Source organism: Hypanus sabinus, chromosome 4 (genome assembly GCF_030144855.1).
Source record: "Hypanus sabinus isolate sHypSab1 chromosome 4, sHypSab1.hap1, whole genome shotgun sequence".
In the NCBI taxonomy this organism is placed as follows: domain Eukaryota; kingdom Metazoa; phylum Chordata; class Chondrichthyes; order Myliobatiformes; family Dasyatidae; genus Hypanus; species Hypanus sabinus.
Window position 1 is genome coordinate 49,419,980 of NC_082709.1, and position 27,539 is coordinate 49,447,518.

Here is a 27,539-nt window from a genome sequence, read left to right on the forward strand (position 1 = left end):
ATTAATGCTAGCTTAAAAGTATTGAATAACTTTGGTTCACAAGCTGATAAGTGGTAAGAGAGGTATATGGTATACTTGCCTTTATTACTTAAGGGATTTGAGTTATAGTCAAAGCAATGTTGAAGTTTTAGAAAATTCCAGTAAAACTGCAAATGAAGTTACTGCATTCAGTTCTAGTCACCCCATCATAGGAAGGATGTGGAGGTTTTGGAGACAGTGCAGAAGGGTTTTTACGGGATGCTGGCTGGATTAGAGGGCAGGTGCTACATGGAGAGACTGGACAAACAAGGATCGTTTCTCTGGAATGGTGGCAGCTGAAGGGAGACATAATATTTTATAAAATTATGAGAGGCATAGATAGAGTATCATTTCCCTGGGGTTGACCTGTCCCATTCTAGAGGATATGCAGTTAAGGTGAGAGAGCGGAAGTTCAAAGGAGATGTGCAAGTCAAGTTTTTGACAGAGTGGTGGGTGTCTGGAATGTGCTTCCATAGGTGGTGGTGGAGGAAAATGTGATGGAGGAAAGACATATGAATATGCTGAGAATGGAGGGAGATGGACCATTTGCAAGCAGAAGATATGAGTCTATTTAGACACCATTAGCTTCACTAGTTCATCACAACATCATGGGCTGAAGGGTTTGGCTGTGCTGCACTGTTCTATGTTGTCAAAGCTGATCCAGCTAGCTCTTGTATCTGCTCTCAGAATTATATGAAGAATGCCTATGATCAATGAGTAGCTTTGAATTACTTTTGTGCTGTGCACTACTTTTTAAAAAAAAACCCATTTCACTGACTCTTCAAATTTTCAATGTGAGCTATTTTCATTTCTGTAACAGTATTTTCCATTCTTCTTTCCAGTCATAACGATAACTGGAAGTTATAGAGTGCACTTACCACAATAGTTATAACAATTGGTGCTTGATAAATCCATTTAAAGTTCTCCTCATTTAAGTCCCAACATCTTTGTCACAAAAAGAAAGAAAGTTATGATAATACAATGACAAACTTTTAGCCTATTGTTAGTTGTAACAGTAGTCTGACATTGTTAATTCTCCAGCTTCATAACCAGACTTTCACACACCAGAGCCATGCCTTTAGTTACAGTAAAACAGAAGAAAATATACTCAAGATTGAGGCATCTAAAACATCAGAAAAATAAATATTAGGGCAGCTACTTGTCCTGACAACTAACTGCATGGAAATCGGCAAATCTCCTTCAACTATTCCCAAATGATTTTAGTTTACAAGTTCTCTCACAACACCATCCACTTAGCCTTCTGTACAGAGGAACTGGATGTCCTGATTGTGGTTGTTTTTGGCTGCAATGTAAATTGACATTTATCAGACTGAAAGTACTTTTTTATTGCTCTCTGTGCTCCATGTTAGTTACTGGTCAGGTGGTACATTTCCCATGTACTATGGGCATGCGTGTAACTGATTTTGGAAAGTGATAACATTAGGTAAAAACAATATGGTAGAAATACCATCTCCGGAGAAAGAAATACCTCAACATAAATACTTTCATCACTTTAAATTGAGTTTTCCAACACAAATATCTTCATGTGTTAATTTAAGCCAATGGTTCAGCTTCCCCCATTTGCAGCTGCAAACCAATCATTCGCTACCTTCTTTTACCTAGCACCATCATTCCTTTTCATTTGCCGATAACATTAACTCTGTTTCTCTTTCCTTAGATGCTGCTTGACCTGCTGAGTGTTAACATCAGTTTCGCTTCTATTTCAGAGTTCAAGGGCAATCTGAGGTCCAAGTTAAATAGCAATGTTTACAGTATATCCCTTAACAACTGTCTTCAAAAATTGTAGGTGATGGCTAAACACAAATGGACAGATTTCATGGCTGAAAGTAGTGCTTTCAGGATCAGAGTATTTTGGAAGATATCACTAAATGTATATATTAAAGAGCTGCAATGCACTAACTAAGAAATATAAACTATTACATTAAGATGTTAGTCAGGTTCCTGACCTGAAATTTTTCAGAATATTGACAGTTCCAAGATAACTGTTCTAACTGGTGTATTATATGTGTTTTTTAAATACATAAATCTCAGCTATTAAGTATTTTTAAAATTATAAATCTTAGTGATTGTGATTCTACTCATGAACACTGACCTTTTTTATTAGTTTTTTTTATACATTTTCTACATCGCTACAGATAAAAAACCCCAGATTGAAATGAAGAACATTTATACAGTGCAAAAATAAACATACAATAATAATATAATACAAAATAAGATAATTGAGAAAGCACCCAAATTGAAGACATGTAAAATTAGTATCCTCCCAAAGCCCCGCAACAAAAGAGAACTCCAGACCAACCACAACACAATATAGAGAATATAAATCAGGACATTCAAACCCCCAAAACTGTAAATACACTTAGCAACAGAAGATATTAATGCCTACTACCAAAAAAAAAGGAGCTGAAAGCAAGGGACTGAAAAAAAATCTTAGTTAAGAGGAAGGTTATGAAAGTACTCAATAAAAGGTCCCCAGACCTTATGGAACTTTGTATCCGAATACTGAATAATGAATTTTTTCAAGGTCTAAGCAGGACATAATATCATTAAGCCATTGAGCATGCATGGGCAGGGCAACATCTCTCCATCTAAGGAGGATTAAACGTCTAGCCAGGAGAGAAACAAAAGATAATATTCGACACTTAGTCGAACTCAGACATAAATCTGTCTCACCCCAGAAACCGAACAAAGCAATTAAAGGGTTAGGTTCCAGGTGGTGATTCAGAATATAAGATAACGTTATGAAGACATCTTTCCAAAATTTCTCCAAGCTAGGATAAAACCAGTACATATGAATAAGAGAGGCCTCGCCCCTTTTGCATTTATCACAGAGAGGACTAATATTAGGGTAAAATCGAGATAGTTTAGATTTAGACATATGGGCTCTATGAACAATCTTAAACTGTAAAAGGCAACAGCGAGCACAAAGAGAGGTTGAATTAACTGATTTGAGAATCGAGTCCCAAGTCTCATCAGATAAGGAGATATTTAAATCATGCTCCCAAGCCATTCTAATTTTATCCACAGGGGCACATCGTAAGGATGCTAATTTATCACAAATAAATGATATTAAACCTTTACCTAGTGGATTAATAGAAAGAAAGAAATCCATAACATTTTTCTCAGGCATTTCAGGAAAGTTAGGAATTAAAGGATTAATAAAGTGTCTAATTTGGAGATATCTAAAAAAATGAGCATTGGGCAGATTGAACTTAGCAGAGAGCTGTTGAAAAGATGCGAAGCGATTATCAATAAAAAGATCTTCAAAATGTCTAATGCCCTTCCTATACCAATCATGGAATGCTGAATCATAAATAGTAGGTAAAAAAAGGTGATTATCTAAGATAGGGCTAGAAAAGGAAAAACCCTGGAAACTATAAAATTTCCTAAACTGAGCCCATATACGCAAAGTGTGTCTGATAAGAGGATTAACAATTAATCTGGACAAACTACTAGGGAGTACAGAGCCAAGAAGTGCAGAAATAGATAAATCTTTAGTGGAACTCAACTCCATTGCCACCCAATAAGGGCACTCGGGTTGGCCATGGAAAAAAGGCCAAAAGGTAGCACAACGTATATTGGCTGCCCAATAATATAAACGAAAGTTAGGTAAAGCCATGCCACCCTCTTTTTTAGATTTTTGGAGATAAACTTTATTAATTCTAAAGCGCTTATTCTTCCACAGATATGACAAAATAATAGAGTCTAAGGAATCAAAAAAAGATTTAGGAATAAAAATTGGGATTGATTGAAATAAATATAGAAGTTTAGGGAGAACATACATTTTAACAACATTAATACGACCTACCAAAGACATAGTAGATAGAGGTGACCATTGTAACAGACTCTGTTTTATAGTATATGAAAGATTGGCAAAATTTTCAGGAAAGAGATCTTTAAACTTCCTTGTGACTGTAATCCCAAGATAAGTAAATTGATTATGAACTACTTTAAAAGGGAGATCACGAAATGTTAATTCTGGTGCTTCTTTATTAATTGGGAAATGTTCGCTCTTATGTAAATTAAGTTTATAGCCAGAGAACTGGCTAAACTGATCAAGAAGTGAAAACATTGGAGGTAAGGATGTAGACGGATTTGAAAGAAAAAGTAATAAGTCATCAGCATAAAGAGAAACTTTATGCTCAACACTCCCTCTCCAAATCCCGGTCAATTCAGAACAATTTCAAAATGCTATCGCCAAAGGTTCTATAGCCAAATCAAAGAGAAAGGGACTTAAAGGGCATCCCTGACAGGTGCCACGTTTGAGGTTAAATAACTGGGATTTCTGAAAATTAGTCAAAACAGAGGCAGTAGGACACAAATACAGCAATTTGATCCAAGAGATAAAACTTTGACCGAAGTCAAATTTTTCTAAAACTGCAAAAAGGTAGTTCCACTCTATACGATCAAATGGTTTCTCCGCATCGAGGGAAATAACACATTCAGGAATCCCAGATGGAGGTGAATATAAAATGTTAAATAAACGCCAAATGTTAAAAAAAGGAAGACGGTTTTTAATAAAACCAGTTTGATCATCAGAAATAATAGAGGGAATAACAGTTTCTAATCTATAAGCCAAAACTTTGGCCAAAACACTGACCTTCTCATGCTCTTGAGAGTTTGAAGTTGTTGAAAAACCTTGAGAGTGAATCATGAATACCAATATTATAAATAACTTGGGATTTTAGGGCCTACATTACAGGAATCAGGATTAGTATTATTATGCCTCATTGTATCAAACCAGAAACCTAGCAGATTTTCTTCAAGCATCAGCAAAGAAAGGTGATATTCTTCCAATTTCTAACAAATTAATTTTTATTCTATTATGAAAGTGATATGTTTTCTCACCTTATATCAGCTACCATTGCTCTCACAATGGCCCAAGACACAACAAAAATGGATGGAACTCCTGGAATAGAAAGGGTCAGGTCACTTATCAAGTTTATTTCACTGATTGACCAAGGCATAAAATACAGAGATTTGTGATTTTTTTAAAAGATGGCTCTACTATTAAGCATACATTATTAAAATAGAAAATTGAAAGTAACTTTAAACAGTATGACCAGGAACAGCTAATCCTACTGCATGAAATTGCAAATTAGTTCTCAATTAAAACTCCTCATGGTCATTTACTGGATTTCAAGGTTACAGTTTTCATTGATTAAATTTAGAGCAATCTTGAGTTTTAGTTTCAGCTGTGATCTATACAGAAAGATAAGCTGGTATACAATCACAGTCTCTCTGAATAGATACTAAACATTAGCTTATTATCTGCCTCATCCCAGCTCCTCCCACCAAACTACTAACAAGAACGTATCTCCAAAAAAGACTATATTCATCTTTGTTTCACCACCCAGAACAGATGACACTGCCAAGAACTCTAAGGGAATGTTCATTGCATTTGGTGATAGATTGGACATATTCCAAAACTAGACTGAAGACATAAATCAGGTGTAACAGAAATCTGAAATCACAAACATGTTGTTTGTTCAATTGGAAATATGCCTGTACTTATTCACCACATAAATTCCTCCTACTTCATGACATCTCACTTGGTCAACATTTCTATCCAATACCTACACTTATCCAGGTTTCCTTTGTGTATAACAAAGATTTTCATTAATAGACAATAGACAATAGACAATAGGTGCAGAAGTAGACCATTCGGCCCTTCGACCCTGCACCTCCATTTTGAGATCATGGCTGATCATCTACTATTGATATCCGGTTCCTGCCTTGTCCCCATATCCCTTGATTCCCCTATCCATAAGATACCTATCTAGCTCCTTCTTGAAAGCATCCAGAGAATTGGCCTCCACTGCCTCCCGAGGCAGTGCATTCCAGACCCCCACAACGCTCTGGGAGAAGAAGTTTTTCCTTAACATGAGAAAGTCTGCAGATGTTGGAAATCCAAAGCAACACACACAAAATGCTGGAGGAACTTCAGCAGGTCAGGCAGCATCTATGGAAATAAACAAAAACGGTTAATATTTTTTTGCAGAGACACTTACTCAGGACTGGAAAGGAAGGAGGGAGATGCCAGAATAAAAAGTTGGCGGTAGAGCAAGGAGGCTAGCCATAAGGTGATTGGTGAAGCTAAGTAGTCGAGAAAGATAAAGGACTAGAGAAGAGGAATCTGAACAGAGGAGAGAGTAGACCATAAGAGAAAGGGAAGGTGGAGCGGACCCAGGGGAAAGTGATAGGCAGGTGAGAAGAGGTAAAAGGCCAGAGAGGGGAATAGAGGAAGAAGGGAGGCGGGAAAGAAAAAACCTTCAGTCCCTATACATTTCTATCCCCTGCCAAGAAGGCCTTAGAGCTCTCTGCTTCTTTCTTGACAAAAAAAAATAACCAATTCCCCATCATCATCACCCTCCTCCATCTGGCAAACTGGTCCTCACCCTCAACAATGTTTCTTTTGGCTCTTCCCACTTTTTCCAGACTCTAGGGGTAGGCATGAGCACACACATGGGTCCTAAATATACCTGCCTCTTCGTTGGCTATGTCGAGCAGCCCATGTTCCAAGCCTTCCCTGGCAATAGTCCCCAACTCTTCCTCTGCTACATCGATGACTGCATTGGTGCTGCTTCTTGCACCCATGCTGAGCTCATCCATTTCATCAATTATGCCTCTAGTTTCCACCTTGCCCTTAAATTCACTTGGCCCATTTCCGACACCTTTCTCAATCTCTCTGCCTCCACCTCTAGAGACAAATTGTCTACCAACATCTTTTATAAACCTATCGATTTCTGCGGTTATCTTGACTATACCTCTTCCCACCCTATCTCCTGTAAAAAGTTAACAAATTTCACGACACATGCTGGTAATAATAAACCTGATTCTGATTCTGAAATGCTACTCCCTTTTCTCATTTCCTTTGCCTCCACTACATCTGTTCCCAGAATGCAGCTTTGCTTTCCAGAGCACCTGAGGTGTCCTCTTTCTTCAGAGTTCTCCCTCCACATCCCCTCCATTTTCTGAACATCTGCACTCACCCTGCCTTCCTGCCACCTTAACAGTGAGAGTTCCTCTTGTCCTTACCTACCAACCCATGAGCCTCACTCCATCCATGATTCCCTTGTCCATTTGCCCCTCCCCACTAATCTCCCTCCCAGCAAGCCACCTAAGTGCTACACCTGCCCATTCACCTCCTGTCTCATTTTCATTCAGGGCCCCAAACAGACCATCCTCGCTAAGCAACACTTCACCTGCGAATCTGTTGTGGCTGGTGCTCCCAACATTGGCGAAACCCGTCGTAAATTGGGGGACGCTTTGTTGAGTGCCTCTGCCCTGTCTGCCAAAAGTGTGGCCAAACATTTAAATTCTGATTTACATTTCCATTCTGTCTGACATGTAGGTCCATGACGCTTGCTTGTGCCAAAATAAGGCCACCTTCAGAGTGCTGGAGCCTCCAACCTGATTGATTTCTCCTTCCAATTAAAGAAAATCCTTCTCTTCTTCTATTCCCCAGTCTGGCCTTTTACCTTTGCTCAATTGCCTATCAATTCCCCCAGCTCCCCTCCTCCTTCCCTTTGTCCTATGGTCCCCTCTCCTCTCCTATCAGATTCCTTCATCTCTAGCCCTTTACTTTTCACATCCACCTTGCTTCACCTATCACCTTCCAGCTAGCCTCCCTCGCCTCACCCCCACGTATTTATTCTGATGTCTTCCCCCTTCTTTTCCAGTCCTGAGGAAGGGTCTCAGCTTGAAACATCGAATAATTATTAGTTTCCATAGGTGCTGCCTAACCTGCTGAGTTCCTCCAGCACTTTGTGTGTGCTGCCAAAGATTTTCATTTCAATCACCTCAACTGATTGCAAGTCACACACTGCACTCATTCTCTTTCATTTCTCCTGCATTTCTTACTGAATTCATTGGTGGCTTTGTTACAGGTACTGTAGGTCTTGGCAAAAAATTAACAGAATAGAAAGAAATTTCATGCTTTGTGCTATTTTCCAACAAAATTAGTGCATTGGCATGGGCACCATGCTGGATGTACACTTGGTGGCCACTTAATTATAGGTATACTCCTCGTTAATGTAAGCATTTAATCAGCCAACTCAATACATAAAAGCATGCAGACAAGGTTAAGAGGTTCAGTTATTGTTCAAACCAAACATCAGGATGAGGAAGAAATGTGATTTAAGTGACTTTGACCATGGAATGATTGTTGGTGCCAGACATGGTAGTTTGAGCAGCTGAGAAATGACTGACCTCCTAGGGTTTTCAAACACAACAGTCTCTAGAATTTACAGAGAATGGCACGGCAATTCTGTGGGTGAAAGTGCCTTGGTAATAAGGGCAGAGGTCATACGAGCATGGCCAGACTGGTTCAAGCTGACAGGAAGGGTGACAGTTACTCAAATAACCACACAATACAATAGTGGTGTGCTGAAGAGCATCTCTGAATGCACATGTCAAACCTTGAAGTGGATGTGCTACAGCAGCAGAAGACCATGATCATACACACAATGGCCACTTTTTTTTAGCTACTTGAGGTACCTAATAAATTGGCCACCTAGTATACATTCTCTCTGTTAAGGATTTAGTTCAGCTGGGCCAATTTGCATTTCTTAAGACACTGCAAACTATCAGATAAGTCAGTGGTCCTCACGCGGCCGGCGGGAAGTGCCGTTGCTACTGGCCTGGAGCACGGACAGATGGGCGCCGCCTCTAAACCTGTTCGGCACACCGAATGTTCGTGGGGAACCCGGTGCTAAAATATTCGCAGACGACCTAATTCAGGCTCAGGGTTCTGTAAGCAGCAGAGCAGCTACCACACTGCGATCTACTGAAAGTCATCCCTCAAGCCAAACTGTTGTCGGCCGATAGATCCTACCTACCTACAAGGAGGGCGGGCATGCGCCCTGTCGCACTCCTTGGTTGGTCGGTCGCTCTCTCTAGACTGCGACCACCACGGCCCTGGCACAGGGACCTCCGGCCCTGACCCCACACACGACCAGCCGCACCTGGCCAAGGTGACTGGCGGCAGGCGGGCAGAAGTCTGGAGTTCAGGCCTGGAGGCTGTCTAATGAGGCAATGAAGCCCTCAAAACTGCTTCGGCACCTTGAGTCCAAGCACCCTGCACTTAAAGACAAACCCATTGAGTTTTTTGAGTGGAAAAAAAAGTGAGCAAGCAGGACAGAAGCAAGTGCTGAGAGCCACGAAAACTAAATTGTGGAATAGACTGGACATAAGGAACCCCCTTCGAGTATCACTGTCTCCCATCACCCCTCAATGGGACCGTCTTGTTGCAGGGAAACAAGGCCAGGGCTCCCACTGATTCAGCGATATTGGTGTGCTGCCATGATTTTATATGTTCATACGAGGAAAATATGCGCTGTGTGTTTAACATCCAAACATTACTTAAAAGGTTATGATGCTATTGACTTATAAGTGAGTTATAATTGACTTATCACTATATTCATGCCAGGAAAATATGTGCTGTGTGTTTAATATTAAATTCATTAGATTAACTCTTTTAGAAACTAAATTGAGTGTATTAGTCACTTATAAGTGACTTATAGTTGACTTATCACCCATATTCCAGTCATGATTAACACCTCCACTCTCCCCTCTCCCCCAGGGTTGGCTGGTCTGCAAGAATATTGTCAATATTAAACCAGTCCGTGGTGCAAAAAAGGTTGGTGACCCCTGAGATAGATGATATTTTCATCACTCTCCTGCTCTGTTTTTGAAAGTCTGTATTTTGTCATTTAGTCTTTTTAAGAAAATGTAAGCACTTACCCCATCCAATGAAGGTGAAACCCCACAGATATTTTCTGTCAGACAAAAAGGCCATCAGTATGAGGCAATGCAAGTATAGACCCTCTGCTAGTATCCAGAAGTAGTTCGTAGTGATGAAGTAGATAAACAACACGACAACAATCTTGCACCCCACCTGTTAGATAAGTAAAGGTAGGATCAGAGAGAAAAAATCTGTGTATTTGCATTATACTGCAAAGCCTCTTCATTACTTATTGAGTTCTCAGAAGACCTGACAACTAAAAATGGAAAAGGAGTTATCAAAGTTTCTGGTACACTTTAAAATAACAGATTGGGCAAGGCTATAGGAAAATACTGGGGCATTAACATGATTTAATATATCATTTTCATTGTGGATGCCACTGAAAAGACTGGGATATATACCTCTGCCCTTTGACCTAGAAGGAAATCTAGGTGACCTCTTGTGGAGTCACTTTATTCCATGTACTTTTTTTTTAACAAGTCAAGTCAACTTTTATTGTCATTTCGACCATAACTGCTGGTACAGTGCATAGTAAAAATGAGACAATGTTTTTCAGGACCATGGTTTACATGACACAGTACAAAAAACTAGACTGAACTACGTAATAAAAAAAGAAATCTATACTAGACTACAGACCTACACTGGACTGCATAAAGTACACAAAAACAGTACCGGCATTACAATAAATAATAAACAGGACAATAGAGCAAGGTGTCAGTCCAGGCTTCGGGTATTGAGGAGTCTGATAGCTTGGGGGAAGAAACTGTTATATAGTTTGGTCATAAGAAACCGAATGCTTTGGAGCCTTTTCCCAGATGGCAGGAGGGAGAAGAGATTGTATGAGGGGTGCATGGGGTCCTTCATAATGCTGTTTCCTTTGCGGATGCAGCGTGTAGTGTAAATGTCTACGATGGCAGGAAGAGAGACCCCGATGATCTTCTCAGCTGACCTCACTATCCGCTGCAGGGTCTTGCGATCTCAGATGGTGCAATTTCCGAAACAGGCAGTGATGCAGTTGCTCAGGATGCTCTCAATACAACCCCTGTAGAATGTGATGAGGATGGGGGGGTGGGAGATGGACTTCCCTCAGCCTTCGCAAAATGTAGAGACGCTGCTGGGCTTTCTTTGCTACGGAGCTGGTGTTGAGGGACCAGGTGAGATTCTCCGTCAGGAGAACACCAAGAAATTTGGTGCTCTTTACGATCTCTACCAAGGAGCCGCTGATGTTCAGCAGGGAGTGGTCGCTCCATGCCCTCCTGAAGCCAACAACCATCTCTTTTGTTTTGTTCACATTAAGAGACAGGTTGTTGGCTCTGCACCAGTCTGTTAGCCACTGTACCTCCTCTCTGTTTGTTGATATCATCAAGTCGTTCCTTTAAGGTATTTGATAGCAGATTGGAGTCTCATATTGGGTAGACTTGAAGGCGAACTAGTTTCCATTTCTCAAAACTATTGACAAATGTTGAACACTTAAATATAAAACTCTTTTAATATTCCATACTACCTTATCCATGAACTTGCTGATTTCTAAAACAACACATCTGTAGACATAATTATTGGCCTTATACTTTGCAGGTACTGTTGCATCTGTGCACAACAATATATCAATTAAATAAAGGCATGTATGTGGTAAATAGCTTTAACTGGTGTATTCACATTGGGGAGAGAGAGAGGGAGGGAGAGAGGGGTGAGAGAGAGAGGGAGGGACCCATTCTATAACTGCTAGAAGCTGCCTTAACTAAGCCACAAGCTTGTATCCCTTTCCTGATTAAACACTCTTACCACAATCCTTTTACAAACAGTGTTATGCTCCAAACCCGCAGCTTTTCTCCACTGCCACCTCACCACCCTTACCAGCACAGTCTTCCCACCCTCTGCACTTATGAAGCAGATGACTTAAAGGCATTTCTCTGTGTGAGGCCATTTCAGGAGTGCACAAATCCCTTGGTCTTCTGCACTGCTGACTTTCCAAATGATTGTTCCACAAACAAAATATCTGTTGAGCACTCCCCCAGTTAATGTGTTAAATTCTACAATGACATCTTACCACTCTGATAGTAATGTTTTACTGATATCGAGGAGTGGTAAAGGAGGAGGAATTCTGCAGATGACAGTGACGGATCAGTTAGTCTGCTTTTAGTTGGAGCAATCGAGAGATCTCACTGCTTCACCCTGTTTATTTTGGCAGCGAGGCTCAGTCTGACCTTTCAGTCCAAAGGTAACACTTCTGACAAGACTGAACTTCCTCAGTACGGTTCCGTTTATGCATCATGCGGAGTAGCTGATGCTGAAGTTGACTCATACACTGTGATGAAGGGGAAGAGAAAAGGGAAGATTTACACCCAAAGAGAGACAGATAGTTAAACAAATATCCGAATGTGAATTGCATCATACATAGAGGAAGATAAACAAAGGGAGAGAGACAGATATGGCAGTTCAATCCAAGTACATTGTCACTGCAGATCAGTATCTTTGCACACTACCTTTTTTGAGAGATTCTTGATCAGTAAGCCACAACTGTGAGAAGCTCTCTTATTTTCTACCATATTGACATCTACAGAACTGTTCCACTGAAAGGCAGATTACTAATAGTGCAAATTTAAAGCAACCTGGGCAATGGCTTAATAAATTGCAAGCATGAAACCAGATCCAAGATTGGTAGAGGGTCAGGTAGTGTTATGGACACAGGGATACTGTAAAAGGACATAAATACATACATACAGTGTGTGTGTGTGTGTGTGTGTGTGTGTGTGTGTGTGTGTGTATTTAAATTAAGTAGTGCAAAAAGAGAAGGGAAAAATAGTGAGGTAGTGCAGATGGGTTCACTGTGCATTCAGGTGGAGAAGAAGCTGTTCCTAAAATCCTGACTATGTGTCTCTTCACTCCTGTGCCTTCTCCTTAATGGTAGCTTTGAGAAGACATGTCCTGAATGATGGGAATCCTTATTGATGGATGCCACATTTTTGAAGGCATCTCCTTTTGGAGATGTCCTCGATGTTGGGAGGCTCGTGCGCATGATGAAGCTGGCTGAGTTTGGAAATTTCTGCTGCTTTTTCTGATCCTGTGCAGTAGCCATTCCATACCAGACAGTGATGCAGTCAGAATGTTCTCCACGGTACAACCGTAGAAATTTGCTAGACTCTTTGGTGACCTACCGAATCTCAAAACTTCTAATGTAATATAAATGATATTGTGCCTTTTTTGTAATTGCAATAATATTTTGGGCCCAGGATGGGTCTTCAGAGATGTTGATATCTTGGAACTTGAAAATGCTTACTCTTTCCATTGCAGATCCCTTGATGAGGATTGGAGTGTGTTCTCTCGACTTCCCCTTCCTGAAGTCCACAATCATTGAGGGTAAAGTTGTTATTGTGACATCACTCAACCAGCTGACCTATCTCACTCCAGTATACCTTCTCGTCACCATCTGAAATTCTGCCAACAATAGTTGCGTCATCAGCAAGTTTATAGATGGTGTTTATGCTGTGCCTAGCCACACAGTCGTGAGTGTAGCGAGAGTAGAGCAGGGACATGAACAAGTTAGGAGAATGGACACAGAAGTGAGAGATGGAATACAGAATAATGAAGTGTGGGGTTATGCATTTTGGTAGCAAGAAATATCTAAGATATAAGAAAGTTCATAGTTGAAAAATAAAGGATCAATGCATATGCAGCAAATTTTTATCCCTGTATGGATCAATTGTAATGGATCTCTAATCCTGTCAGCCCATTTTACGGCATTATGAAAAGATTGCCACTTACTGAATTCCGCAGGAGTCCCTGGATCCTGAAAGGACACATTCCCAGCTGTTGGAAGTTTTACCCTCTAGTAAAAGAGGGTAAACCATGGGACAGCACCGTAATGTAGTGGTTATCACAATGCTTTACATTACCAGTGACCCGGGTTCAATTCCCACAGCTGTCTTTCAGGAGCTTATATGTCCTCCCCATGACCGTGTGGATTTCCTCCAGGTGCTCCGGTTTCCTTCCATAATACAAAGACATACCAACAGGTAGGCTAATTGGTCATTGTAACTTGGACCCTGATTAGGCTAGGTGGATTGCTGGGCAGTGTAGCTCAAAGGGCCAGAAGGGCCTGTTCATCTCAATAAATTTTTAAAAATATAAATAAGTAATTGGTTCTACTATCAAGGTAACCTCTTCAAATCCAACTTTTACTAAAAGTTTACAAATCCATTTTACTAGAAACTGTAGTAGTGTCAGTGAAGTTATCCTCTCTACAGAGGGTATAATCCAACCTGCTGATTCTCACACACCAATAATATACTCATCACTTGACTATAAATACATATAATACAAAATATGGTAGGTGAAAACAACATACTTCTTCAGAATGCCTTTCCCTATCGATAGGATATTCATAGATCCCAATGATCTCATCTCAATTCTACAATCAAGCACAATTTTTATGCTGCTCTATTTTCTCATAAAGAACAGCAACCTCAATCACCCTTGCATGCATTAAAGCCTAAACAGGCATGCAATGATTTGCTTCCTCTGTATCATTAGGCGAGTACTCTTTTGAAATGTTTGAATTTATTTCTTTTTGTAAGAGCTTAATTACCAAGGTAATGGATTGAATAAAACATTAATGGATTGGCTGGTGAGTAGCAACTATGATAAAATGATAATCCTTAATTTGTATGATGTTCTGTTTCTTGAACTGTATTATATCTGCCTGCAGCATCTAAACAGACTGTATGAATCACAATTCCACTCTTCACATTAGATGCTCTTAACCATTTAATGCATTTTTTATGCAGTCAACAATGACTGCATTTATTTTATGCAGTCAATACAAATTTCTATAGACTTGTCCATAAATTTTGACAGACAAAGATCATCAGGGCAATCTTGTCAAGCATTATAAATCCAGTAGGTTCATCGTCAAACTGTAAATGAGTACTTGAAAGATAATGCATGCATTGATGATTTGACTTAAGAACTTAGGAGGTACTAACATATTAGCATGTGCATGGACAACCATTGTAAAACTAGCCAACATTTATTAATTTATTGTTAATATTATTATTAATTTCAGAATCAGAATCAGGTTTATTATCACTGGCATGTGATGTGAAATTTGTTAACTTAGCAGCAGCAGTTCAGCAATACATAATTTATTAGGTTGTTTTTAGTTTTAGTTTCATCTGATCCCTGTATTAATATTTCTAATGAGAGGGTTACACAGAACCTGTTCTTCCAATCTATTTTTAAATCTAGCTGGGAAATTAATTTGAATGAGTGGTTTGCCCCCAATTCTGGTTGTTGCCTTGTACAGTAACATGCTTTTCCTTCTATGACAATAATTTTCTTCTATTAAAATAATATTATGCCATTGTTTTACCGCATTCCTAGCTCTCATTTCTCTGTGACCTATTCTCTCTCATGCACTCTTCAAATCCGCTCTCACTATTGCACGACCCACCACTGCTGGGGCAGTCAATGCTATGGCGCAAAACTCTTCATCTCGAGACCCCCTCTGTCTGTCGGTGGAGTAGCACTAATTCTGAGCTGCTCGTAGTTTTCTCTCCCTCCCCCCAGCTTAAATTTTGAAGTTAAATTTTTGATTGCTGATTCTTGAAGGGGAGTAATATGTTTATGTCTACGAGAAGTGGGAAGAATCTGCATGAACCTACTGACAAAGGTAATGGAAAAGGAAAGATGCCGAAGGAAAGATCTGATGAAATGTCATCATGGGCTGAAGATATCACATGGACACTGAAAACAATTCAAGATCAGAATAAGGCAATTAAAGATCAACTGGAAAAGAGTAACAATGAAATGAAGTTATTTCTGGGAAAACTTAAAGATGTGGAAACTCAAGTTACTAAACATGAAGAGGAATTGAAGTCAATTAAGCAAAAACTGTCTGAAACTACAAACCGCTTGGAAAAATATCAAAATAAGATTATTGATCTGGAAACTAGGTCTCACCGAAACAACATATGAATCGTTGGATTGCAAGAAGGAGCTGAAAATGGAGACTTAACAGTTTACTTTGGTAAGCTCTTTCATGATCTATTTCCGATTATTTTATCACAGCCGCCTGCTATTGAAAGAGCGCACAGGCTGTCCACTTCGAAATTTAAAGACTCAACCAGACCAAGATTTATTTTGGTTTGTTTTCAGCACTTTAAAATTATAGATCAAATAATGCGACGGGCAAGAAAACAGAGAGTTTTCAGATTCAATGAGTCTGAGCTCTGTTTTTATGAAGATTATCCGAAAGAGGTAATGGAACAAAGAGCAAGATTTACTTTGGTAATGAAACAAGCATATGTTAAGAAATTATTTCCTTCCTTGAGTTACCCGACAAGAATGAAAGATTTTCCTCCTAATTCTTCCCCACGTACTTACTTTGACCCAAAAATCACGCTGGATTTTGGCCAGGCTATATCTGTCACCGCCACTGACGTTATTACTGAATGAACTATCTGAAGAGCTGTTTGATTATCTGTATATTACTCACATTTTGAAAAAAAGATAAGGCTATTTGGATATTTCATTGACAGATTAATTAAAAAAACCCGCTCATCATGACAACTTTTGGATTTTTTTTTGGAAAGAAGATTTACGGTTCAAGTTTGACTGCTTAAATGGTTAATTACATATTTGACTGAGAAAAGAGGATAAAAGGATTTGTTCCTTTTATCTAATACTTGGCTTGATTTTTTTTGTTGTTTCTTAAATTACTAACTGGTAGCTTTTTTTCTACCAATGAGGTTTCTTTTTATATATATCTGGGAGGGTTTAATTACTACGATATTACTAATTAATATTTTCACAAATTTAGTTTGGTTAAATATACTATTAACTTTTTTTTGATATGTTTTATTATAGCGCCCTATAACCGAATTTAAGGTTTTCTTCGGGATTTAAAGCCAAACTTAAGATGGCGCTGGTTTTTCTCTCTAAGAGGTTATATTATTTTGGTTCTTTTTTTGTTTAATACATGATGGAATGTAAACACTCTCCTTTATCAAGACGTTACTGTCTTTCTTGGAAGGTCATCTTATTTTTTTGTGTTCTGGCTGGGGGGAGGGAGAGAGGAAACTGACAGAGCAGCCCATGGCTTTGCATCTATCTTAGTTTGCTTGCCTTTTTTCTGGGCTTTTGGGAGGGTGGGTGGGTTTAGAGTTAGGAGTTTTTTCCCACTGGGTGGTTCCGGAGCATGCGTGTTTTCTATATGGTTGTATTCTTCATCACCGCCATCTTTGATAATCCCGTATTGGTATGTGTTCTGCACATGTATAAAATAAATTGGAATAAAATTATAGTATGACAGTTAAATGGATTAATGTAATAAATTGAAATTTACTTGGTTGGAATCATCCTATTAAACGAAAAAAGACTTTTAAAATTATTAATCGATTCCAACCTGATATAATTTTTGCTCAGGAGACACATATCAAGGCGGGAGATCAAAATTTTTTTGCTGGTGGAATGAAATACAACTTCGTGCTACTTCTCAGAGCAAAACTAAGGGCATGTCTATCTTTATTAAATCTAATATATTTACTCAAGAGGATATTGGATCGGATTCTAATGGTAGATTTTTAATTGTTAAAGGAGTGAATTGTAATAGAAAGGTTGTTTTGGTCAATTTGTATGGTCCTAATTTAGATGATCCCTCTTTTAAAAAAAATATTTGCTTTACTGCCAGATTTAAATGAGTATATGTTGATAATGTGTGGGGATCTTAACTGTTGTTTAAATCCTATGATTGATAAGAGCTCAACTAATCAACGACTTCCAAATCGTTCTGCATCAGTTATTAATTCGTTTTTGACCGACGCTGGGTTGATCAAATTATGGAGGCATTTACACCCTGATAACAGAGAATATTCTTTTTTTTTCATAAGTTTATAAAAAATATTTGAGGATTGATTATATTATAGTTGATCCCCGTCTTTTGTCTAATGTTAAAAACTGTGAATATGACGCTATTGCTATATCTGATCATGCACCTTTGAGTTTGCCCTTTGAATTTGATGATGTCACTTTTGCCCGTCCACCATGGCGCATGTCTCAGACTTTATTGCAAAACTCTGACTTTATCAGTTTTTTCGAAAGCCAGATAAAAGAATTTTTTCTTTTTAATGATATAGGAGGTATGTCTAAATTAATTATATGGGATACATTCAAAGCATTTTTACATGGTCAGATTATTTCTTATTCAACTAAACTTAAAAAACAGACTAAAGCAGAATTAGGTAAAGTTTCAAAACAAATTAATGATTTAGATAATATCTATGCGGCTTCCCCTAATATTGACTTATTTAAAAAAGAAGGGTGGAACTTCAATTACAATATAACCTATTATTAATTCATCCATTTGAAGGTTATCTACTTAAGTTGAAGAGCCAATTTTATATGTTTCTAGGTAAAAATAATAAACTACTTGCATCTCAATTAAAATCAGCTGAAGCCAAAAGGCAAATTTTGAAAATTTGTGGAAAATATGGTAACCTGGCTCAAGATTATGAAGAAATTAATTTTTCAAGATTTTTATACTGAACTTTATAAATCTCAATGTCCACTAGACTCTTCTGAAATGAATGCCTTTTTACGAAAGATTGCTTTCCCTAAAATTTCTGCTGAAAATCAAAAAACTCTTGATGCCCAAATTACTGAATCCGAAATTCATAAAGCTATTTTTTCAATGCAATCTGGTAAGGCCCCAGGACTTGATGATTATCCTGTAGAATTTTATAAAGAATTTGGAAAATTGCTTTCTCCATATATGTTGGAGATGTTTAAAGAATCTTTTGTGAAAAGTGATTTACCCTCTACTTTTTATGAAGCTTCTATTTCTTTAATTCACAAAAAAGACAAAGATCCTACTGATTGTGCCTCATACAGACTCATTATTGTGCCTCATTATTGAATGCTGATGCTAAGATTCTCTCAAAGATAATGGCCAATCATTTGGAGAGTTATTCAGTTAAAATCATTTTTAAAGATCAAACAGGCTTTATAAAGGGTCGTTATTCTTTCTCAAATGTTCGGAGATTATTTAACATTATATATTTGCCTTCTTCTAAAACTCCACAATCTTTGGATGCTGAAAAAACATTTGATTGAGTCGAATGGAAATATTTATATAATGTTTTAGAAAAATTTGGTTTTGGTATTAATTTTAATAATTGGACTAAAATGATATATGAAGTTCCTATTGCTACTGTTGTCACTAATAACTGTACGTCTTTTTCAGCTATCACGGGGACAAGACAAGGTTGTCCATTAAGTCCTTTGTTATTTAACTTAATATTAGAACCCCTTGCTATTGCTGTTCATGAAGCTGAAAATATTCATGGGATTTTTGTGCATGAGACCAAGCACAGGATCTCTCCTTACGCTGATGTTTTATTGGTATATATATCTAAGCCTGAAGAATCTATTCCTGCTTTGCTAAAATTATTTCGTGAATTTGGAGACTTTTCAGGATATAAAATAAATTTTAGTAAAAGTGAATTACTTCCTTTAAATGAATCTGTCTCTATATATGATAATATTCTTTTTAAAGTTATGGATTCTTTTAGATATTTAGGTGTTATAATTACTAAAGATATAAGGATCTTGATAAAGCCAATTTTCCTCCTTTAGTGGACTCTATGAAGTATTCCTTTAGTAGATGGAGCCCACTTACATTTTCACTTGTTGGTCGTATTCATGTAGTTAAAATGATGATTTTACCATAATTTTTATATTTATTTCAGAATATTCCTTTTTTTTTGACTAAGAGATTTTTTGATCGAATTGATTCTGTTATTTTATCGTTTATTTGGGATAATAAAAGACCAAGAATTAGTAAATGTCATTTACAAAAGTTGAAAAAGGATGGAGGTCTCACTTTGTCTAATCTAAGAATGTATTATTGGGCTGTTAATTTGCAATATATGTCCTTTTGGTTATATTGGGTTGATAGGAATGATCAAGCCAATTTGGTAGACCTGGAACTGAGAGCTGTGAAACAGTTTTATTTAACTTCATTATTAGGAGTTGCTGTACCTATACAATTAGCTAAAGTCACTAATTTAAACCTATTTCCTGTGGTTAAGCACTCTTTAAAAATTGGATCCAGTTCTGTAATTTTTTTAATCTTAAAAATTTTAAACTTTGTAATATAATTTATCATAATTATTTTTTAACCCTTCTTGGAGTGATCCAATTTTTTTACTTTGGAAAAATAAAGGTATTAATTCTTTTTTGGATTTATTTAAAGAAGGCAGATTGATGTCTTCTGAACAATTATTCGATAAGTATTCTCTCTCGTCTTCACACTTATTACAATATCTTCAAGTTAGACATTTTTTACAAAAATATTTAAGTAATTTTCCTTACATATTGGAGGCTGACGTTAGATACTATTATCAATATGAATCCTTCATTGAAAGGTTCTATTGGAAGAATTTATAATTTATTACTACAATGGGTTAGCATCCTTTACTTAAGATTAAACAGGACTGGGAGAAAGAACTCAATTTGACTTTTATATGGGAGGATTGGACACAGATTCTGAAGCTGGTTAACTCTTCATTGATCTGTGCTAGCCATTCACTGATTCAATTTAAAATTGTACATTGTTACCATTTGATGAAGGAGAGACTCTCTAAAATATTTCCCAATGTTGACAAGTAACAAGTAAGATAGATATAAAACTGAGATAGCTACACTGACACATATGTTCTGGTCATGTTCTACATTAAAACAGTTTTGGATGTCAATCTTTTTAACATTTTCTAAAGCACTCAGAATCAATTTACAACCTAATAAATTGACTGTGCTTTTTGGAATAATTCCTCAGAATATCCATGGTATTTTTGTGTCTGACCAACATGTTATTGCATTTGTTACATTGATAGCTAGGAGGGCCATCTTGTTGAAATGGAAGGATATATCAGCTCCTACTTTGTCACAATGGTTCTCTCAAGTGATGCTGTGTCTTAGCTTGGAGAGAACTAGAAGTTGAACCTTTGAACCTTTATTTGATTTTGAGAAGAGATGGGGCTCATTTGCTCGTTATTATCATTTCAGTTAACTGATAGATTTCCTCCACGATCTAAATGTAATTTTTTTTTATATATCCTTTTTTTCTTGTTGGCGGTTTGATGTTTATTTTTAAAAGCTTTTGTATGACGCATGGCTCCGGGGTTGTACCTCCAATTGGTTTCTTTTTTTCCCCCTCACTTTTCTTGCTTAGTAGGGGTTTTTTATTCATAAAATTTTCAATCCTTAAGATAATTTCCTCTTTTATGAGGCATTGTAAGTGTTGTTACTTCGATGTACTTGTGCTATTTTTGAACAATAATAATAAAAAGATTTGAAAAAAAAACTCTTTGTCTGTTCTAAAAGTTAGAGGGGAGATAACCACTATAAAGAGTTGAGGGGTAGGGCAGAAGTTAGCAAGCGATAAGAGGATACAAGTGAGAGGGTGGAATAGGCAGATGAGGAGAGAAGAGTGGAGATAGTGACAGAAGCTGTGAGATAATAGATACAGTCAACAAAGTGTTGCAGATGATGGAAACTCCTCCATGTCAATCTTCACTTTTAACATCATCTATATTCCACCTATTCTGTAACTAAATCACATAGTCAGACTGGTTGCAAGCAAAAGTTGTGTCAAATTCAACACTCAAGTGAACTTCACTGAAAAGATTTTGGTATTTTGACCATTGATTCTAAAGAGCAATTATTTAGCAAGCAATTCATTAGGTAACCATCAGTTCTTCTGCCACTCTTTGGCCCTAATGAGCAAATAAGAACACTCAAAACTTTTGGTGACTTTAACATAAACTTTGGTAATTTCAAATGAAACTTTCAAGAGTCTTCAGAGAACAACTTTAAGTCAGGTTATGTGTGTGGAGTTTTAATTTATAATTCTTACCTTGAACCGGAATGATTGATTGCTTTTCCAGAGATAATCCTTAATCCTGATTAACTAAAGGTGGAATGGGATATTCTGCAACATCCAATTCATCCATGCCAAGTCTATTGAATTGTAATTCTCACCTGATTTTGTGAAATGAAGTTGAGTAAGCTAAATTAGTCAAGACTATCAGTTCAGGGCCTTTAAATTATAATTACCGTGGTGCTAGAAAGCTTGTGAACCCTGTGGAATTTTCTCTATTTCTGCATAAATAACACCTAAAATGTGATCAAATCTTCATGTAAATCCTAAAACTAGATAAAGAGAACCCAATTAAATAAATAACACAAAACATGATATTTATTCATTTATTTTTTGAGAAAAGTGTTCCAATATTACATGTATTTTTTGGAAAAAGTATGTGAACCTAAGCTTTCGATAACTGGTGTGATTGTCTTATACAGCAATGACTTCAAACAAACATTTCCATTAACTGTTGTTAAGTCCTGCACATCGACTCGGAGGAATTTTAGGTCATTCCTCCTTACAAAACTCCTTCAACTTTGAGATGTAGGTGGGCTTCTTTGAAGGGAACTGCTAGCTTCAGGAACTTCCAAAACATTTCTGTAGGAATAAGGTCAGAACTTTTCCAAAACAAGAACCTCCTTCTTTTTAAACTATTCTATTGTTGACTTACTTGTCTTTCAGATCATTGTCTTGTTGTATTATCCAACTTCTTTTAAGCTTCAGGTGGTGGACTGCTACCCTGGCATTCTTCTGTAAAATGTCTTGATACAATTTTGAATTCATTGTTCCCTCAATGATTGCTAACTGTCCAGGCCCAGAGGCAGCAAAGCAGCCCCTAACCACGATGCTTCTTCCACCATGCTTCACAGTTGGGATAAGGTTTTGGTATTGGTGTGCCCTTTTTCCTCCAAGCATAGCAATGTGTGTTTCTGCCAAGATGTTGAACTTTTGTCTCATCTGTCCACAGAACTTTGTCCCAGAGTGTTGTGGAACATCCAGATGGTCTTTTGTAAATTTAAGATGTACAGCAATGTTTTTAGTTTGAAGAGCAGTGGTTTCCTCTGTGATGTCCTTCCCTGAACACTGTTCTTGTTCAGTGTTTTTGTTATAGTGGACACATGAACAGAGACTTTAGCAAGTTCTAGAGATTTCTGCAGCTCTTTTGCTGTTACTCTTGTGTTTTTTTACCTCCTTCAGCATTGCATGTTGTGCTGTTGGTGACATACTTACTGTGGACTGATGAACACTCAGGTCTTTAATAAAGCTTTTTTAGCTTTTCCAGTTTCATGCATCTCCTCAATTTTTCTTCCAAGGTCCTCTGAATATTGTTTTGATCAAGGCATGATGCACGTAAACAGATCTTTCTTGAGAATAGCAGGTTCTGTTAGTAACCTGACTATGTGTGTCTTTTTTTTTAGGTCAGGGCACGACTACAACCCACACCTCTAATCTCATCTCATTGATTGGAATACCTGACTCCAAATAGTTTTTGTAGAAGACATTACCCCAGAGTTTGACATATTTTTTCCAACAAATACATGCAATATTGAAACATTTTTCTCAATAAGTAAATGAACAAGTATAATGTTTTTTGTGTTATGAATTTAATTGGGTTCTCTTTATCCAGTTTTAGGTCTTACGTGAAGATCTCATCACATTTCAGGTCACATTTATGCAGAAATTGAGAAAACTCTGCAGGGTTCACAAAATTTCTAGAACCACTGTAACTTGACATTGGTTAGAAGTTTTCTTTATTCATTCTGGAATTATGGCACAGTTGTGGTGTAATTGCTGACTATTGTATTAAGCATGTCTTTTGTCAAGATAGCTAAATTACATTAACTTGTATCCTATTCCATATTCAACACCACTTTGTGTAAACTTGGCCTGTCACCACTCTCTCTCCGTTTCAAGTGGTATCCTTATAATAGCATCTATTGAAAGAAAGCAGCTGTAGTAATTATTCAACCATGTTCCGGACCACACTGGCAGATTATTCAAACTATTGTTGTTATTCCATTTCACTGTCCAACACACTTTTAATTCAATCACAAAATCCTTGCAAGCAAGACAAGTGCTCACCTGCCCCCACACCTCCTCCCTCACTACCATTCAGGGCCTCAAACAGTCCTTCCAGGTGAGGCGACACTTCACCTGTGGGTCTGTTGAGGTCATATGCCGCATCCGGTCCTCCCAACATAGGTTGGGAGACTGCTTCACTGAGCACCTACACTCCATCCACCAGTGGCCACCCATTTACTTCCCATTCCCATTCCGATATGTCAATCCACGGCCTCTCTCAGGTTGGAAGAACAACACTTCATATTCCATCTAGGTAGCCTCCAACCTGATGGCAAACTTCCAGTAATGGCCCAACCCACTATTCTCCACCCCCTTTCCCCTCTCTCATCTTATCTCCTTGCCTGCCCATCACCTCCTCCCCCTTTACTTTCTTCCATGGCTTTCTGTCCTCTCCTATTAGACTCCCCCATCTCCAGCCCTGTATCTCTTTCACCAATCAACCTCCCAGCTCATTACTTTACTCTTCCCCTCCCATTTTCACCTATCACCTTGTGATTCTTCCTCCCCTCCCCCCACCTTTTACATCAACTCCTCCATCTTTTTTCCTCCAGTCCTGCTGAAAGGACTCAGACTGAAACATCAACCGTACTCTTTTCCGTAGATGCTGCCTGGCCTGCTCAGTTCCTCCAGCATTTTGTGTGTGACACTTTTAATTCAATTGCTTTTAGTCACTGCAAGTAGCACAATAAAGCTTCCAGTGAATGAGCTGGGTTATAAAGGATGCACGATAAGCAGGTCACAGTGAGTCTGAAAACAGCACCAGGTGAGTTTCCAGAGAGCACAGGATCTGGGGTTCCAGTAAGTTTGAAAGGAGGGTGGGGACCATGGCCTTACTGTGTTAAAGGGAGTGAGGGAACTGGGGTTCTAGTGTGTAAAGTGAGTGTGGTAACCAGGGTCCTGATGTGCAAAAGGTTGCGTTATTGTAATCAACACAAGTCCATGTGTGCACAAGTGCAATGAGAAGGTTATTTGCCTTTGCATAACAGGCACACAGCATCAACGACACAACTTCTTGAAGAGAAATATATATTAAGCAAAAATTATACAAGAAGAAACACCATTGAACAAAAAAGTCCGTTGTCGTGCCAAGACTCTACTGATTAGGGTTGTGCAGGTTGGTTCAAGGACTGAATGATTCAAGAGAGGTAGCTGTTCTTGAACTTGGCGGAGTGTGACTTTTGTTCCTTCTGCCCAATAGTACCTATGAGAAGCTGGCATGGCCATGACGGTGGGGATCTTTGATGCTTCTTGAGGCATTGCGGATGGTGAGGAGGTGTGTGCCTATGATTTATTGAGCTGGCTCCGTTATTCCCAGCTTCTTGTGTTCCTGTGTATTTGAATGTCTCTACCAGACCATAATGCAACCAGTCAGCATAGTCTCAATGGTCCATCTGCAGAAGTTTATCAGACTGTTAGGTGACATGCTGATCCTCCTGAAGGCAGGTGTGTCTTCCTTGTAACAGGAGAAGAGAATGGGATAGGACAGGCAGAGATATGGGGAGGCTGTGCTGAATTGGGTGATCATCCATCCTTATGGGTTGGGGTGGCCCAAAGGTATACATATTGAATCCCAGTCACAAAGCTGAATGAACCACTGAGAAGATGGAAAAGTAAAGAAATGACACAGCGATGTCTTGCATATTATCTTCTTAATGCTGTTTATCAATATGGACTTTATTTTGGATACATTCTATTTTAATTGTCACCAAAGTCAATGGTTATCTTGGATCACCAGCCAAAATAAACGTATGGGATTGCTGGCTCTGAGGAAAGCGAAAAAGGAAGTTTAACTATATTGTCAGCGCGACCCACTCTTCATTTCTAAGGCCAAACTTCCACCTATCACTAATCCAATCATCTTACCCACAATCATTTAAGGCTTCCACTGCCGAGTTATGGGGGCTGATGCAAGTTATGACCACGACCTTAAGTCACAAGCATGGACTGTGCTGTGGGATCTGGGTGCCATCGCAGTCAGCTACAGAAAAGGGTCAGCAATCACACTCATTAGTATGCTTGTTCCAGCCCATTAGTGTTTCATTGTGGAATGGTGCCGCAGCAACAACCTGCACTCAACATCAGTAAGACAAAAGAGCTGATTGTGGACTTCAGGAAGGGTACAATGAAGGAACACGTACAATCCTCATAGAGGGATCAGAAGTGGAGAGAGTGAGCAGCTTCAAGTTCCTGGGTGTCAAGATCTCTGAGAATTTAACCTGGTCCCAACATATTGATGTAGTCATAAAGAAGGTAAGACAGTGGCTTTACTTTATTAGGAGTTTGAAGTGATTTGGCATGTCAACAAATACGCTCATAAACTTCTATAGTTGTACCGTGGAGAGCATTCTGACAGGCTGCACCACAGTTTGGTATGGGGGGGGGGGGGGGGGCTACTGCACAGGACCAAAAGAAGCTGCAGAAGGTTGTAAATGTAGTCAGCTCCATCTTGGGAACTAGCCAACAAAGTACCCAGGACATCTTTAGGAAGCGGTGTCTCAGAAAGGTAGCGTCCATTATTAAAGACCTCCAGAACCCAGGGCATGTCCTTTTCTCACTGTTACCATCAGGTAGGACAATATGCAATAGGTGCAGGAGTAGGCCATTTGGCCCTTCTAGCCAGCACCACCATACACAGTGATCATGGCTGATCATACACAATCAGTACCCCGTTCCTGCCCTCTCCCCATATCCCTTGATCCCACTATCTATAAGAGCTCTATCTAACTCTCTCTTGAATGCATCCAGAGACTTGGCCTCCACTGCCTTCTGGGGCAGAGCATTCCACACATTCACCACTCTCTGGGTGAAAAAGTTTTTCCTCAGCTCTGTTCTAAATGGCCTACCCCTTATTCTTAAACTGTGGCCTCTATTTCTGGACTCACCCATCAGCGGGAACATGCTTCTTGCCTCCAGTGTGACCAATTCCTTAATAATCTTATATGTTTCAATCAGATCCCTTCTCTCTCATCCTTCTAAATTCCAGTGTATACAAGCCCAGTCGCTCCAATCTTTCAACATATGACAGTCCCACCATTCTGGGAATTAACCTTGTGAACCTACGCTGTACTCCCTCAATAGCAAGAATGTCCTTCCTCAAATTTGGAGACCAAAACTGCACACAATACTCCAGGTGGGGTCTCACCAGGGCCCTGTACAGCTGCAGAAGGACCTCTTTACTCCTATACTCAATTCCTCTTGTTATAAAAGCCAGCATGCCATTAGCTTTCTTCACTGCCTGCTGTACCTGCTTGTTTGTTTTCATTGACTGATGTATAAGAACATCTAGATCTCGTTGTACTTCCCCTTTTCCTAACTTGACTCCATTTAGATAGTAATCTGCCTTCCTGTTCTTGCCACCAAAGTGGATAACCTCACATTTATCCACATTAAACTGCATCTGCCATACATCTGCCCACTCACCCAACCTGTCCAAGTCACCCTGCATTCACATAACATCCTCCTGACATTTCACACTGCCACCCAGCTTTGTGTCATCAGCAAATTTGCTAATGTTACTTTTAATCCCTTCATCTAAATCATTAATGTATATTGTAAACAGCTGCGGTCCCAGCACCGAACCTTGTGGTACCCCACTGGTCACAGCCTGCCATTCTGAAAGGGACCCATTAATCACTACTCTTTGTTTCCTGTCAGCCAGCCAATTTTCAATCCATGTCAGTACTCTGCCCCCAATACGATGTGCCCTAATTTTGCCCACTAATCTCCTATGTGGGACTTTATCAAAAGCTTTCT

The 27,539-nt window shown here is 38.7% G+C and overlaps 1 protein-coding gene across 1 annotated transcript in view; it reads right to left on the reverse strand.

Annotated features, from left to right (window-relative positions):
• LOC132392745 (parathyroid hormone 2 receptor-like) overlaps positions 1 to 27,539 on the reverse strand; it is a 144,330-nt gene that overhangs the window by 31,571 nt on the left and 85,220 nt on the right. Inside the window, exons 7-9 of the mRNA XM_059967049.1 lie at positions 9,784 to 9,937; positions 4,888 to 4,948; positions 897 to 963 (exon numbers count right to left, since the gene is read on the reverse strand). Of these exons, the coding sequence (XP_059823032.1) occupies positions 897 to 963; positions 4,888 to 4,948; positions 9,784 to 9,937 (282 nt within the window). The remainder of the gene's footprint in view (positions 1 to 896; positions 964 to 4,887; positions 4,949 to 9,783; positions 9,938 to 27,539) is intronic.